Here is a 14,494-nt window from a genome sequence, read left to right on the forward strand (position 1 = left end):
TACAGTCAATCTCTAAATCCAGACAATTTGTAAAGTGACTGATTATTTCAGGTAATTTGTGAACTGCCTAGTTCACCCAGTCATTTTATAAATCAGCTGAAAATCGCAGACAATTTACAAAGTGACTAAAATTTTGATAGATTTTCTTGGCATAATGACTGAAATGATCCTGTGTGTGTAGGCTAATTTATTTGGGGAAGCTATGGCTTGTTCCCAAGAAGAAAATTTCTACGATAAAGTGATGTTGAAGAAGAACTCTGATTCAAAGTCACTAATACTATCTAAAATTGAGTACTACAATCTGATAGAGGAACTCAGAGTTGCATCAAGTGCAAAAAGCAAATCAAATCGGCAGTATTATATTCTTGGACGTTACGAAGTTCTTCAGTGTGGTGGTGTTGAAAAGTTGATAAAAAAACGGAAGGATGAAACTCAAGAACTTGTTTATTTTGTACACGTTGAGGATATGTTTGAAACTATAAAACGTGCTCACATTGCTATGGGACATGGCGGAAGAGACAAAATGGTCAAAGAGCTGTCAAAATATGCAAACATAACTAGAGATACTATAGAACTGTTCAAATCTTTGTGTGTTCAGTGTCAAAAGAAAGGGAAGAGATGTGCGACAAAGGGAGTAACGTCAAACCGATTTTATCTAAGGATTACGGTTCACGATCTCAGGTGGACCTTGTTGACATGCAGTCTTGCGCCAAAGGAAAGTATAAGTGGATAATGGTGTACCAAGATCATCTAACAAAGTATTGCATATTGCGCCCCTTAACTTCAAAAAGAGCCGCTGAGGTTGCATTCCAGCCAATGGACATATTCTTAATGTTCGGGGCCCCTCAAATTCTTCAGAGTGATAATGGTAGTGAATTTACAGCATTGGTAATTTCGGAACTCAAACTTCTTTGGCCAGACCTGTTGATTGTTCATGGTAAACCAAGGCATCCACAGAGCCAGGGATCTGTTGAACGCCTTAACTGTGATATAAAAGACATGCTTATTTCATGGTTAGGGGATAATGATACAACTGACTGGCCCATGGGACTCAGGTTAGTGCAGTTCCAAAAGAACTCCAGTTACCATTCTGGAATCAAACAATCTCCATACAAAGCACTCTTTGGTGTTGACGCCAGAGTAGGTCTACGTTCAACTGCACTTCCAGAAGAAGTTTTGAGGACAATGATCACTGAAGAGGATTTACTTGGAGCTTACAGTTTCTCCTCTGACTCTACTCGGCCAGACAAATCACCCAAGTTTACGAACCCTCCAGACGATTCACCTGAATGTTCTGCTCCTCCAAATGATTCGCCAGAGGACTTCGCTCAGCCAGGTAGATGCAAAAAATAAATAAATAAATAAATAAATAAATAAGGAAAGAAAAGTAACTGCATTAATTCTTAGTTTTCGTTTATTCAGATGGTTCATCAGAGAGCTCTGCTCCTCCAAATGACTCGCCAGAGGACTTCGCTCAGCAAGGTAGAGATGGAAAAAAAATACTGTTATAAAATATAACTGATAAAGAATTGGGTTAAATTTAATTTGGTTAAGTTTCAAACTACATGACAAGCCTATCACCATTAATCATATCTTTTTATTTTGTTATTAAGGAAAGAAAAGTAACTGCATTAATTCTTTGTTTTTGTTTATTCAGATGATTCATCAGAGAGCTCTGCTCTATGAAAAAAAAAAAAGCTTTTGTTATAAAATGTAAATATTAAACTAATTTGGTTAAATTCCAAACCACATGGCAAGTCTATCTCCATTGATTAAATGTTCTTTTGTTATTAAGGAAAGAAAAGTAACTGCATTTATTCTTCATTTTCCTTTATTCAGATGGCTCAGCAGAGGGGTCTGCCTATCCAGTCAGTCCAACCTGTGGCCAGAATCCTCAAGGAAGACTTCATCAGCTCCAAGAAGACATAGCACTTCAATGGTCCAGAGCATCAGCTGGTCAGTTAGCTCAAGCTGAGCGCATGGTCAAACGTAGTCGTTTAGAAAACGTCCCAGGTGATCCAGGAGATAATGTGACAATTCCCATCCCGTTAGTTGATCGAGGGAAAGGTGATCCCTGAAATGTTATCGGTGTTATCCTAGATCGTAATGAAAATGACATGTATCGAATAGCCGTGAGCGATGGGATACTCAAGGGGCGCTATAGTAGGAGCCAATTTGATATCTGCAGCCATCAACTGTATAGTATTGATGAAATAAGTGCAGACAAGGAAATAGGACTTCGTCAAGCAGTACAGCAATCATCTAGGTTTGGTGGTCAAGGTTATGCTAAGTGCAATTGTACTGCAGGCAAGAAACAGTGTCAAACAAATCGCTGTAAATGTTATAAAGAAGGTCACAAGTGCAATAGTCGGTGCCACTCTAGTTTTAATTTTAAGAATAAAAAATGATATAATAATAAAAATGTCGCATTTAAGAATTAAGTTTTAATTTTGTAATTATCTCGTTCCTCAGGTTTTGGAAAATAAAGATTTACTCAAGAAACAGGCTTGTTTTTCTGTCTGTTCATTACGGTGCCACTCTAGTTTAAATTGTAAGAATAAAAAATGATAAAATAATAAAAATGTCGCATTTTCGAACGCACACACACACACGCGTTCCTCAGCCAGGAGGGGTCGGAGAGTTGTGATCCATAGCAGGATCATTTCAGTCATTATGCCAAGAAAATCTATCAAAATTTTAGTCACTTTGTGAATTGTCTGCGAATTTCAGCTGATTTATAAAATGACTGGGTGAACTAGGCAGTTCACAAATTACCTGAAATAATTAGTCACTTTACAAATTGTCTGGATTTAGAGATTGATTGTAACATATACACCTATACAACTGGCATATTACCGTCAAGGCTAGTACTTGGGGGTAAATCAACTGGCACAATACTTCAGTACCGATATGGCTAGCAGTTCTCCGGCATGTCAGTGACTCGTCGGCTGTCAGCGGGTCGCCGACAGAAGGCGCATCATCCTAGCCAGCATTCAGTGTGACTGGGTAGTGGTGAAACCTATACGCATAGTCAGCAGCCCTCCGAATCATTGGCAATCCCTTGGGTTGTCGGCAGTCCAACGGTTGTCGGCGGGTTGCCGACTGAAGACATACCAACCCCGCCATTGACTGGGTGGTGACCAAGGGCACACACTGCCAGCTCTCGGCGGCAGAGACAGATGTGACACTGAATCAATGACTGCCATCGTTGTTATCACTACAAGGTGTGGTCCTGATTGGTAACGTCTCTGCCTGGTGTTTGCCAGTTGGGGGTTCGAGTCCCGCTCAGACTCGTTAGTGCCATTAGTGTCTGCAACCTTACCATCCTTGTGAGCTAAGGTTGGGGGGTTTGGGGGAGCCTATAGGTCTATCTGATGAGTCATCAGCAGTCACTGCCAGGCCCTCCCTGGTCCTAGCTTGGATGGAGAGGAGGCTTGGGTGCTGATCATATAATATATGGTCAGTCTCTAGTGCATTGTCCTGATTGCTAGGGCAATGTCACTGTCCCTTGCCTCTGCCAATCATGAGCGACCTTTAAACCTTTAAAAGGATCACTAATTTGCCAGTTACCACAATGAAAAAGGGAAATCTTCGGTCCAATTCCCGTAGTTTCTGTGTTTTTGCGAGTTCGCAATTGAACTGCATTTTTGTTTCAGATAACTTCTGAAACCAAACCAACCATAGTTCGACAGCTTGAGACTGCCATCGTGTATGCACTGGCAGCGCGAGTGGGGGGGGGGTACCCCCCTCCCCACCTCCTTTCCTCGAACTGGAGTGGAGAAAGGATGGATAGGGGACAGGATGTCTCACCTTTAGCATGCTGTAATATAGGTAGGTATGGTTTCGGAGAGATTTTAGAAATCTCACACCCAAATGTGTTAGTGTTAAGCTGTACACCAGATTCTATTAACTTGGGATTTTCCAGACCTTCGACAGTAAGGTCTGGCCTACTTACAGGTCGGAGGGTCTCAGAAGGGGTTGGGGATTTGGAATTAATATTGCTGGGGACATGAAACCTGCATGTATTATGTCCGTGAAAATACTCACTCTTATAACTGCAGAAGACTGCGATGCATTATCTGGTGTCCCTCCTGTAAGGAAAGGAGAACAGAAATGAGTATTCAATTGATTATCACACTGATAAACAATTTACAAAGTCATCTTTTGATAAAAATAGCTTGGGACAGAAAGCTATGAAGGGATAGTGGGAGACACATACCCGTGTATCCCCTGCGAGCCAATGCTGTTACCTCCCCTCAGTGTTAAAATAAGGAGATTCCTCCAGCTGGGGAATTCCAGGCAAAAAGGGGGTCGAACAATTAGGTGTAAGGAAGTGTACAAGGCACTGCCCCCCCCCCCTTATACTTAACACTGTGAGGTAAGGAGGACTGATTTCACAATCAGAGTATCGAAGGAATGCCATTCTTTCGATATAGGAGCGGTACCAGCAGAAGCTCGCACAAGGGTACCCAAGATATGTAGAAATAACTACTGTATAATTATATCTAATGTCGTTCAGCCAGTGTGCTGCTCCATCTGGCGGCCAACTGGATTAGAAAAGATAAAAGACATATATTTTTGTATCCCATCCAATCTATTTGCTGTGACCTCCCTTACAATATTAAATCAGGGAGTTTCCTGATCAGGGAAACTTAGGGATAAGGGCTTTCCCCTTTAAGAATTAGAGGTGTCACACCACTAGCCCTTTACGAAATTTAATATTGTAGGGTAAATGGAAACTGATTTCAAATCAGAATATTGACGAAATATTATTCTATCAATATAGGATTGGGTTCAGCAAATATCTGGGCAGGGATACCCAAGATATATTGGAAATAACTACTAGTATAATATATACATTCGTTTTCCATCTGCCGTATATACTATACTGCAAATATACTGACTACCTGTATAGACATATACTGTAGTTCAGCTGGCATGTTGTCGGATTAGCTAGCTCTTGCCGGAACATCTAGCATGCTAGCTAAGAGAGAGAGAAAGAATGGAGTAAAGGCTATCTATTACTGTGTATGTACAGTATACAGTAATAAAGGATGTAAAAGTCTAATTTTACTGCATTTCTCTGAAAAGAAGGTTCAAATGGAACTGGAGAATGTAACATTCAGGCTTCCATCTAGCCACAGTACTATTGCCGGCTTACCACTATAGGCCAGTCTCCGGCAGCACTAGTACAGTCGGCATGCTACTGACTGAGTCAGTACCTATCTGTGCCGGTCTACTGCCGGCCAGAGCAACACGCCGACAACAGAAGTTGTGGCCAGCATTTCAAGGGAGAACTGGAGAACCTTGGTGACAAAAGGGACCTTCCACCCACAGCCGTCATGGCCACCGGAAGCCGTCAGTCGCCGACAGCCGTCAACTGAGGAGAGGGGGTCTGGCCGGCTCCGGCAACCCACCGGCAATGGTAAGGTTGCAGGACACCGGCTCAGGAAAGACAATGGCTCGGCCATTGTAAAAGAACAGAGTGGGGTGGGGGAAAGGGTCCTATATGAGGTATGGGAGGGGGCCGGCAATGTTACCGGACCTACACACCTTGAAGAAACTTTGTTTCAGTACCGGCACAACCCCAAGCAACAGGAGAATCTTCTATTCTCCAGCTTAGGAGGTGATATTACAGTTAAGAGGACGGCAGTCCATGTCGTTCCTCTTAACAAGGGAGAAACAGAGTTCCAATGCCGATGCCATCCTAGGCCATAAGAGTATACTACTCTACAGCCTAGGGTCTGCGAGCATAGGACTAGTCTACTAGACCACCGGGAGAAGGTGGCGGCATCATGCAACCACTTCAGGTGTAGTCTAGGGAGGGCTAGGCTCCTATGCCGGCAGCTCAGCTGGCAGGGGAATGCAATTCACCCCGCCGACCGACTGCCGACAAAAGACTAAATACTCTGAGCTTCTGATCGAATCCCAAAACTTGCCGTCTGCTGTTAAGGGATGAAACAGAAAACTTTAGGCTAGTCATGCCTGAATTCAAAATTCAAGGCCGACGTATAGAGTTGTAGCCTAAGGCTACCTCAGAGGGAAGAGAGATTACCCATAAATCTCTATTCGCGACTAGTAACGACTAATATAATTCCAGGAGATATCAATCTCCAATGAAAGATAACCGATACACAAGGTTAATTGGGGAAATGTTGAAAGTATATGTTGCGTTACCTAGGCAAGGCGAGATCTCGGTTACCTAAAATCACCGAAACTCTGACATATACGATCGACACAGAAAAAGGGAAAATTATGCATATAAATATCTTTACAATATAAAATGCCTAAATAGCTTTCATAATAACAATTAAAGCTATTTAAACCAGAAATGTCGTTCTGCTAACTAAATAACACATGCCCAATGAATGACGGCACCTATGGCGACACTGGTAACCGCCGTAGATCCAAACACAATAATTACACTAATTTCATTGTGAGGCTGGAACTAAAATACATATTGTAAAGAATGAATACTCAACTTTCTAGATGGAGAAAGAAGCTGTAGAAAGCATAAAGATGCTTAGAAATCGATCGAAAATGTCAGATCAACAGGGAACACCACCGTAGCGAGGCGCTACAAAATAAGGAATGACTGCCAGAGGGAATTGGCGCGGTTGTGATATGATAGTAGTAGGGGAACCAGGGTAACCTCTAATGCGGTTACCCTTCTAATTCTGCCACGTATCCCCCTCGAAGTGTAAAGGCTATTCGGGGTGCAGATTGTCATGTGACGTGTCAAGAATACGTCCCCTGATTATATACGATATCCTTGAGAGTAAATCTTAAGGGTACTCGTGCCAGAAGTTAGAATTCTGTGAAACCTTTGGTTTGATTCTCTGGGAATATCACTGTAGTCATATATATCCTTAGGAAGCTACTAAAGGAACCTTCCATCAGGACGTCATGGCTTGAGCCCAAAAAATCTCATTGACAAAGTTGAAGTTGTAAACATTGCTGAAACTCACAAGTTGTTTTATTTTTATACTTTATTAAACAGAAATACAGCTTATTTTATAGACAAAAAATATAAATACCTTCGAAATATTTATCTGTATTTTAAAGAAACAAAAACAGTGCATCTCTCTCTCTCTCTCTCTCTCTCTCTCTCTCTCTCTCTCTCTCTCTCTCTCTCTCTCTCTCTCTCTCTCTAATCATAGCTTGAAATATTTTATTTCGTTTCGGAAGCATTAATGCATTCTAAAAATTACGATGATTTAGATAGTTATTTGTGTTTTAATTTAAGAAATGTGTACTTTTGTTTTAAATTTGGGGTTTATTTTAACAATCGAAGTGTTTTGGGTGCTGTGATCAGATCAGCTGATGCACATACCAATCAATCACAAAGATTATTGTTTATACTATTTCTTAACATATTCAAAACATTTACGACATATATAGTTGATATAGTATTACATAAGCACCAATGTGTTATAGGATATCATAATTTTCATATGATACATTTATAGCTCTCATTATTGTATCTCTCTCTTCTCGTATTTCAAAGGTTAGAATTTGACCAGAATCGAGTTTAAGAAGCTTAACAGTTCAATTTAAAGAGACTGATCAAAATATCTAAGAATAAAAGACAGAGAAATACAATTGGAGCTGGAGGGTCGAGGGAAAGAACGTAAAGCATCTACATACAGTGTACCGTGCAAGGCACATTATTAGGCATTACTCCACGAGTGAGATTAAATGTCAAAACCTAGATTTTCTGATATAATGCAAACTCTTCGTCGAAACAGTCTGCATCCCACAGTCCCTGGTGAAACATTCTCAAGTCGACGTTTCCACATTCTCCTTCTAACTCTCCCTCTTGGCTCGCCACAGTTTTCATCGAAACTGGACGGCCACTGGAGACCCAGACATTGTTCTTGAAACCGACCCATGGATAGGGACCTGCATTTAAGAGAAAGAACTTTTGTTGATTTCTGTTACTTGTCATTATCAACAATGTATCTTCACTCAGGAGAGAATTAACATGCTTGAGATTCTTCAAGATTCATACAAAAATATTACCCCTGAAAACAGATATATTTATCTTATGTGTATATTGTTTCCCCCCTGAGAAATAAAGAAAAGGAGCTGGGGGAGAGTGACTGCACTCTAGTTTTGGGGTGTGTGAATATGCGTGGATGTAGTACAATAAAGAGTAAAAGATGTGAAGTTGGAAGTATGTTTTGGAATAGAAGGAGGGATGTATTGGTCTTGTGTGAAATAAAGATAAAAAAGTACGGGGTAAGTGATGTTCAGTGAAGTGACAGGTAAAGCGTCGGGAATTGAAAGGGGAAGAACACGAGAGGTTGTGGCTTTATTGCTGATTGGTTGGATGGTAGGTAAAGTAGGGAAATGGAAGGAGGGGTCATCTAGGGTAACGTATGTAAAAGTTATGTTGATAGAGAATGTTGGGCTTTTGTTAGTAAATATAGGCCAGGTTGTGAGAAAAGTGAAAAAGAGTGGAATGAATTCTGGGATGAATTAATTAGGTGTGAAGAAGTACTGGTTAAAAGGAATTATGTAGTTGTGATGGGTGACTTAAATGCCAGAGTGGGTGCTGGAGAGGTAGAAAGTGTCATTGGGAAGTATGGCATACTAGGTGAAAATGAGAGTGGTGAGAGACTGATAGATATTTGTGTTGAAGAAGAGCTTGTGATAAGTTGTAGTTTTTTTTTTTTTCCAAAAATAAAAATATAAACAATTATACATGGGTAGGAGTGGCAAATGGAAGAGTGGTAGAAAAGGTTTTAATGGATTGTGCTGATAACAAGAAGGTTGTTTGGAAGATTTAAAGATGTGCACGTGTTTAGGGTTATGGCTAATGGTATGTCTGATGATTTTTTTGGTGGAAGGAAAATTAGTTGTAGCAGAAGGGTGGGTAAATAGAGTGGTGGGGGAATGTAAAAGGGCGGTAGAGAAGGTTGAGGAGTTGAAAAAACCAAAGGTAAAAATGAATATTAAAGAAGGTTGAAAGTAGTATATGACAGGGTGAAGGTAAGAGAAATTGGTGATCTAGAGGAGAAGAGGAAGTTAGAGAAAGATTTTTTTTTTTTTTTTCGTAGGGATTGCAACTGGCGTGTGTGTGGCAAGAGGATTGTTGGAGGTAGGATGAGGAGGAATAGTGATTGGTGGAGTGAAGATGAAAGTGGAAGAGAAAAAGAGAGCATTTGATGAATGGCTTCCAAGTAATATTGTAGAGAAGTATGAGAGGTATGGAGAGAAAAATTTGGAAGTAAAATGTAAGGTAGCTGAGGCAAAGAGGGCGGCTGACTGGAGGTGAGGTCAGCGATTTGGTTGCTGTTCATATGAAGAGAATAAGAAGTTTTGGAAAGAAGTGACGGGAGTAAGGAAGTGTGGATTGAGAACTGAAGAGATAGTGAAAGATGAAAATTGAAGGTTGTTGAAAAGAGAGGAGGCAAGGAAAAGGTGTGCTGAATTTTTTGAAAGGTTGCTGATTGTTGAGGATAATAGGAAAGCAGATATAATTCCTGTTGCAGGTGTTGAGGTGCCAGGGAACGGACATGAAAATGAGAGAGAGATTGCAAGAGAGGAAGCAAAGAGAACACTAAATGAAACAAGAGCAGGAAAAGCACCTGGTATGGATGTTGTGAGGGCTTAGATGTTAAAGGAATGGTATGTGACTGTACTTGAAAGGTTGGCGAGATTGTTAATATATGTTTTATGTCGTCAATGGGATCAGTGGACTGGGTGTGTGCATATATTGTTCTGCTGTACAAATGTAAGGGAGGTGTGCATGAGTGTTGTAATTTGAGGGGTATTAGTTTGTTGAGTGTGGCTGGAAAAGTGCATGGTCGAGTGTTAAATAATATGATTAAGGATAAAACAGAGGATGCAGTCTTAGAATGCAGGGGAATTTTAAAAGAGGTAGACGATGTATGGATCAGATTTTAACTGTTAGACAGATATGCAAGAAATATTTAGCAAAAGGCAAGGAGGTGTATGTTGCATTTATGGATCTGGATAAAGCTTATGATAGTTAATAGGGAAGCAATGTGGAATATAATGATGTTATATGGAATTAGTGGAAAGTTGCTGCAAGCAGAGAAGAGTTTCTACATAGGCAGAAAAGCGTATGTTAGGATAGGAAATGAAGTGAGTGAGTGGTTTCCAGTGAGAGTGGGGCTGAGAAAGGGATGTGTGATGTTGCCATGATTGTTCGATTTATTTGTTGATGGAGTTGAGAGAGAGGTAAATGCTCGAGTGCTTTGTTGAGTATTGAAACTGATGGACGAGAGTGATCATGAGTGGGAGGTGAGTCAGTTGTTTGTGAATGTTACTGTATTGGTTGCAGACTCGGAGAAGAAGCTGAGTTGATTAGTGACAGAGTTTGGAAGGGTGTGTGAGAAAAGGAAGTTGAGAGTTAATGTAGGTAAGAGTAAGGTTATGGGATGCACAAGAAGGGAGGGTGGTGCTAGGTTGAATGTCATGTGAATGGAGGGTTACTTGAGGAAGTAGATCAGTTTAAGTACTTGGGGTCTGTTGTTGCTGAAAATGGTGGAATGGAAGCAGAAATACGTCAGAGAGTGAATGAAGTATGTAAAATGTTTGGGATAGTGAGAGGAGTGATAAAAGATAGAAGGTTAGGAATGACTGTAAAGAGAGTTTTGTATAAGAAAGTGATAGTACCAACTGTAGGTATGGATGAGTTGTGGGGAATGAAAGTGATGGAGAGACAAAAATTGAATGCCTTGGAGATGAAGTGTTTGAGGAGTATGGCTTGTGTGTCTCGATTAGATAGGGTTAGGAACGAAGTAGAGGGGGGGGGGTGAGAGCAGGTATAAGGAATTATTTAGCAGCCATAGTGGATATGAATATGTTGAGGTGGCTTGGCCATGTAGAGAGAATGGAAAATGGCCGTTTGCTGAAGGTGATGAATTCAAGAGTTGATGGGGGAAGTACAAGAGGAAGGCCAGTGTTTGGGTGGATGGATGGAGTGAAGAAGGTTCTAGGTGATATTAGGATAGATGTGAGAGGTAAAAGAAAGCGCTATAAATAGGAATAAATGGCAAGCAGGTGTGATGTAGTTCCGGTAGGCCTTGCTGCTTCCTCAGGTCTCCTTGATGACTGCTGAGGTAGCAGCAGTAGGGGATTAATCAGTATGTTAAGCTTGATTTCTGGTAAATAATGGGGAAGACTTGAGCTCTGGCTCCCTAGCACTACCACCCAAACTCAGCTGAATTCCTCGTCAGGCTGGGAGGAGCAAAGTGAAGAAAATTCCCCTTTTGTTCCTTGTTTTTGATATTCGGTACCCCCAAAAATTGGAGGAAGTGCCTTGGTAGATTGGTTTGTAATATATATATATATATATATATATATATATATATATATATATATATATATATATATATATATATATATATGTATATATATATATATATATATATATATGTATATATATATATATATATATATATATATATATTATATGTATATATATATATATATATATATATATATATATATATATATATATATATATATATACTGTATACATGTGTGTGTGCGTTTGTGTGCACGTGTGTGTAATGTAGTGTTGTAAACAGTTAGATATACAAAACAAATGATAGCCAAAGTACTGTGTTCTGATATATATATATATATATATATATATATATATATATATATATATATATATATATATATATATGCAGGGGTATATATATATATATATATATATATATATATATATATATATATATATATATATATATATATATATATATATACATACATACAAATCAGGGTAGTGAAATATGAGTGTTATAGTTTTCTATGCACCAACAAATGATTCCCTTGGAGAAAGAAATGATGAATACTTTGAAGAATTGAAGATTGGAATAGATGAGATCCCAGAAAGAGATATGAAAATTGTGATTGGTGACTCCAATGCTAAAGTTAGAGGGAATAATCGAGGTATAGAGAATGTGATGGATGTTGAGGGTTTTGGCGAAGTTGCAAATGTAAATGGAGAACGTTTTATAACTTTTTGTTCAACAAAAAATCTTATTGGAGGCATTCTTTTCCAGCACAAGTTCGTCCACAAATATACATGGACTTCCCTATGTGGCAATTACAAAAATCAAGTCGATCACATAGCCATTGATAAAGAGAGAAGGAGGTCCCTGAGAAATGCGAGAAGCTATAGAAGTGCAAATATTGGTAGAGATCACCTGCTTCTCATTACTACACTAAAATTTAATGTGAAACCATCCAATAGAAATGTAGATAAAATACCAAGATTTGATTCAAATAAGGTTCTAGATGAGGAGCATAGAGAAACATTTAAAATTGAACGTAGAAATTGATTTGCAGTCTTGGAGCCTTTGAGAGATGAAGAGCAGACGATTGATGAAGAATGGTGTGATATTAAGAACATGTTAGTTAGTTAGTAGTGAAGCTTTGGGAAATTCAGTAACAAGGAAAAATATTTGGATATCATATGATACGTGAGATTCTATAGAAGGAGTCAAGGAAAAAAATTAAATATTTAAACTTTTCGAGGAAGTAATGGATATTAAGAGGTAGAATATGCTAAGTATTCCATTATTGATAGTGAAGTCAAAAGAAAAGCCAAGAATGACTGGAGAGATTATTTTGACAGGAAAGCAGATGAGGCTGACAATGCTATTTAATTCAGGGAGTGGCTATGGTGTAAGAATTGTTCAAAGATTTATTAACGAAATCTCTACCGGGGCAAAGTAGAAGAATCATATACCTATCAAAGAGAGGGATATATCTGTTATAACAACAAATGAACAAAGGCAACATTAGATGGAACACTAGTGATGTCAGGAATAAGAAATATAAAGTGAATAGTTTGATCGATATACCTGAAGTTGACGAAGACCTTGGTGTGCTCATAAAGGAATGCAGTGTGTTTGAAGTCGAAGCTATCATTAAAAAAAAAAAAACTCAGGAGATGGAAAACCCCTGGTTACGATGGAATAACTTCTAAGATGTTACTGAATAGATGAAGTTGCCCCCAGAATACTTACAAGATTATTTTGTAGAATGTGGCATGAAGAAGCAAAACCTGATGATTTGAAATTAGGGGTGTTGGTGAAAATGGCTAAAAAGGGAGACCTGATTGATTGCAATAATTACAGAGGCATCTCATTACAGCAGTTATCATGAAAATATCTAGTATGCTTATTCTAAAGAGACTAGAGAGAACGATTGATGAAAAGCTGAGATATGAACAAGCAGGATTTATAAAAGATAAGCAAGCAGGATTTATAAAAGGTAGGTATACTAACCACATTTTTATCTTGAGGCATGTATAGTAATGCGTAGAATATAGAAATCCACTTTTTATATCCTTTGTGGACTATGAAAAAGCCTTTGATAGTGTGCACAGGCTAATTTTGTGGAGATATCTGCTTTTTTATGGAGTTCCTCTTAAATGTGTAAATTTGATTAAGTATGTTCATGGGCATAGCAAGGGCAAAGTTAATGTTAGTGGAGTATCAAATGGATTTCCAGTGAACAGTGGAGAACTTCAAGGGAATGTGTTATCACCTATGGTGTATATCCTCCTCATGGATTTTGTAATGTGTAGAACAGTTGGTAATGGTGGAGAAGGATTGAACTGGATTTGAGTTAGGAAATTAGCTGATCTAGAGTATGCTGATGTGCTAGCCTTATTAGCAGACCACCACAGGATTTGCAATGCTTGCTTACCAGAATGCATGAAATATCACAGAAGGTTGGGCTGAAAATAAGTAGAAGGTAAGTAGAAAAAAGACAGATGATGGGAACGGAATATGCAATGGAAGAGGAAATATCATTGGAAGGAGAAATGATTAATAAGGTGGAATCATTTAGATATTTAGGAACTATGATCTCTAATACAGGATCTTTAGAATCTGAGTTTCATGAAAGATTGAAGAAAAGCAAATCAACGAATGGCTAGGTTAAGTAAAATTTAGAAATCAAATCGCCTGAAATTGGGTAGAATAATTTAGATATTTAGAAACTAAGATCTCTAATACAGGGTCTTTAGAATTTGATTTTTATGAAAGATTGAAAAAAAGCGAATCGGGCAATGGACAGGTTAAGTAAATTTTGGAAATCAAATCGCCTGAAATGACATAAAAATAATTTTATATATCAGTTTAGTAAGATCTGTATTACTGAATGGACAGGAGTCGTGTTATGACAGTGAAACAATATACAACAGATTTTGTAGGTTTGAAAACAAAGCCATCAGAAGGATATTGGATGTTAAGTGGCAGGGTGGGATTAGAAATGAAACTATAAGGGAGTTTACTCTAGTGTCATATGTGGATGAGATCACGGTGAGGGGTAGAGGGAGATGGTTTGGGAATGCTCTTAGCACTCCCCAAGAAAGATTAGTTCATCAAACATTTAACTGGGTTCCACAGGATGCTAGAAGAGTTGGAAGACCCAGGCCTAAGTGGCTTAGGACTATGAAGCATGAAGTTGGAGATGATGAATGGAGAAGTATTTGATT

The 14,494-nt window shown here is 38.9% G+C and overlaps 3 protein-coding genes across 3 annotated transcripts in view; 2 read left to right on the forward strand and 1 right to left on the reverse strand.

Moving 5' to 3' along the window:
- The first annotated feature begins 202 nt into the window (after nucleotides 1–202).
- On the forward strand, nucleotides 203–733 carry LOC137651728 (KRAB-A domain-containing protein 2-like). Its single transcript, XM_068384948.1, has one exon. The coding sequence runs from the start codon at nucleotides 203–205 to the stop codon at nucleotides 731–733; it is 531 nt and encodes a 176-aa protein (XP_068241049.1).
- LOC137651729 (KRAB-A domain-containing protein 2-like) lies at nucleotides 733–2,078 on the forward strand. The gene is made up of 3 exons (XM_068384950.1): nucleotides 733–1,336; nucleotides 1,423–1,482; nucleotides 1,840–2,078. Exons 1-3 carry the CDS (start codon nucleotides 733–735, stop codon nucleotides 2,076–2,078), a joined length of 903 nt encoding a protein of 300 aa, XP_068241051.1.
- Nucleotides 2,079–7,133: 5,055 nt separating this feature from the next.
- LOC137652347 (pro-epidermal growth factor-like) overlaps nucleotides 7,134–14,494 on the reverse strand; it is a 20,037-nt gene continuing 12,676 nt past the window's right edge. The window contains exon 9 of the mRNA XM_068385701.1: nucleotides 7,134–7,902. Within this exon, the coding sequence (XP_068241802.1) occupies nucleotides 7,709–7,902 (194 nt within the window). The 3' untranslated portion in view covers nucleotides 7,134–7,708. The remainder of the gene's footprint in view (nucleotides 7,903–14,494) is intronic.

The sequence above is a fragment of the Palaemon carinicauda genome, chromosome 13 (genome assembly GCF_036898095.1).
Source record: "Palaemon carinicauda isolate YSFRI2023 chromosome 13, ASM3689809v2, whole genome shotgun sequence".
Lineage (NCBI taxonomy): Eukaryota > Metazoa > Arthropoda > Malacostraca > Decapoda > Palaemonidae > Palaemon > Palaemon carinicauda.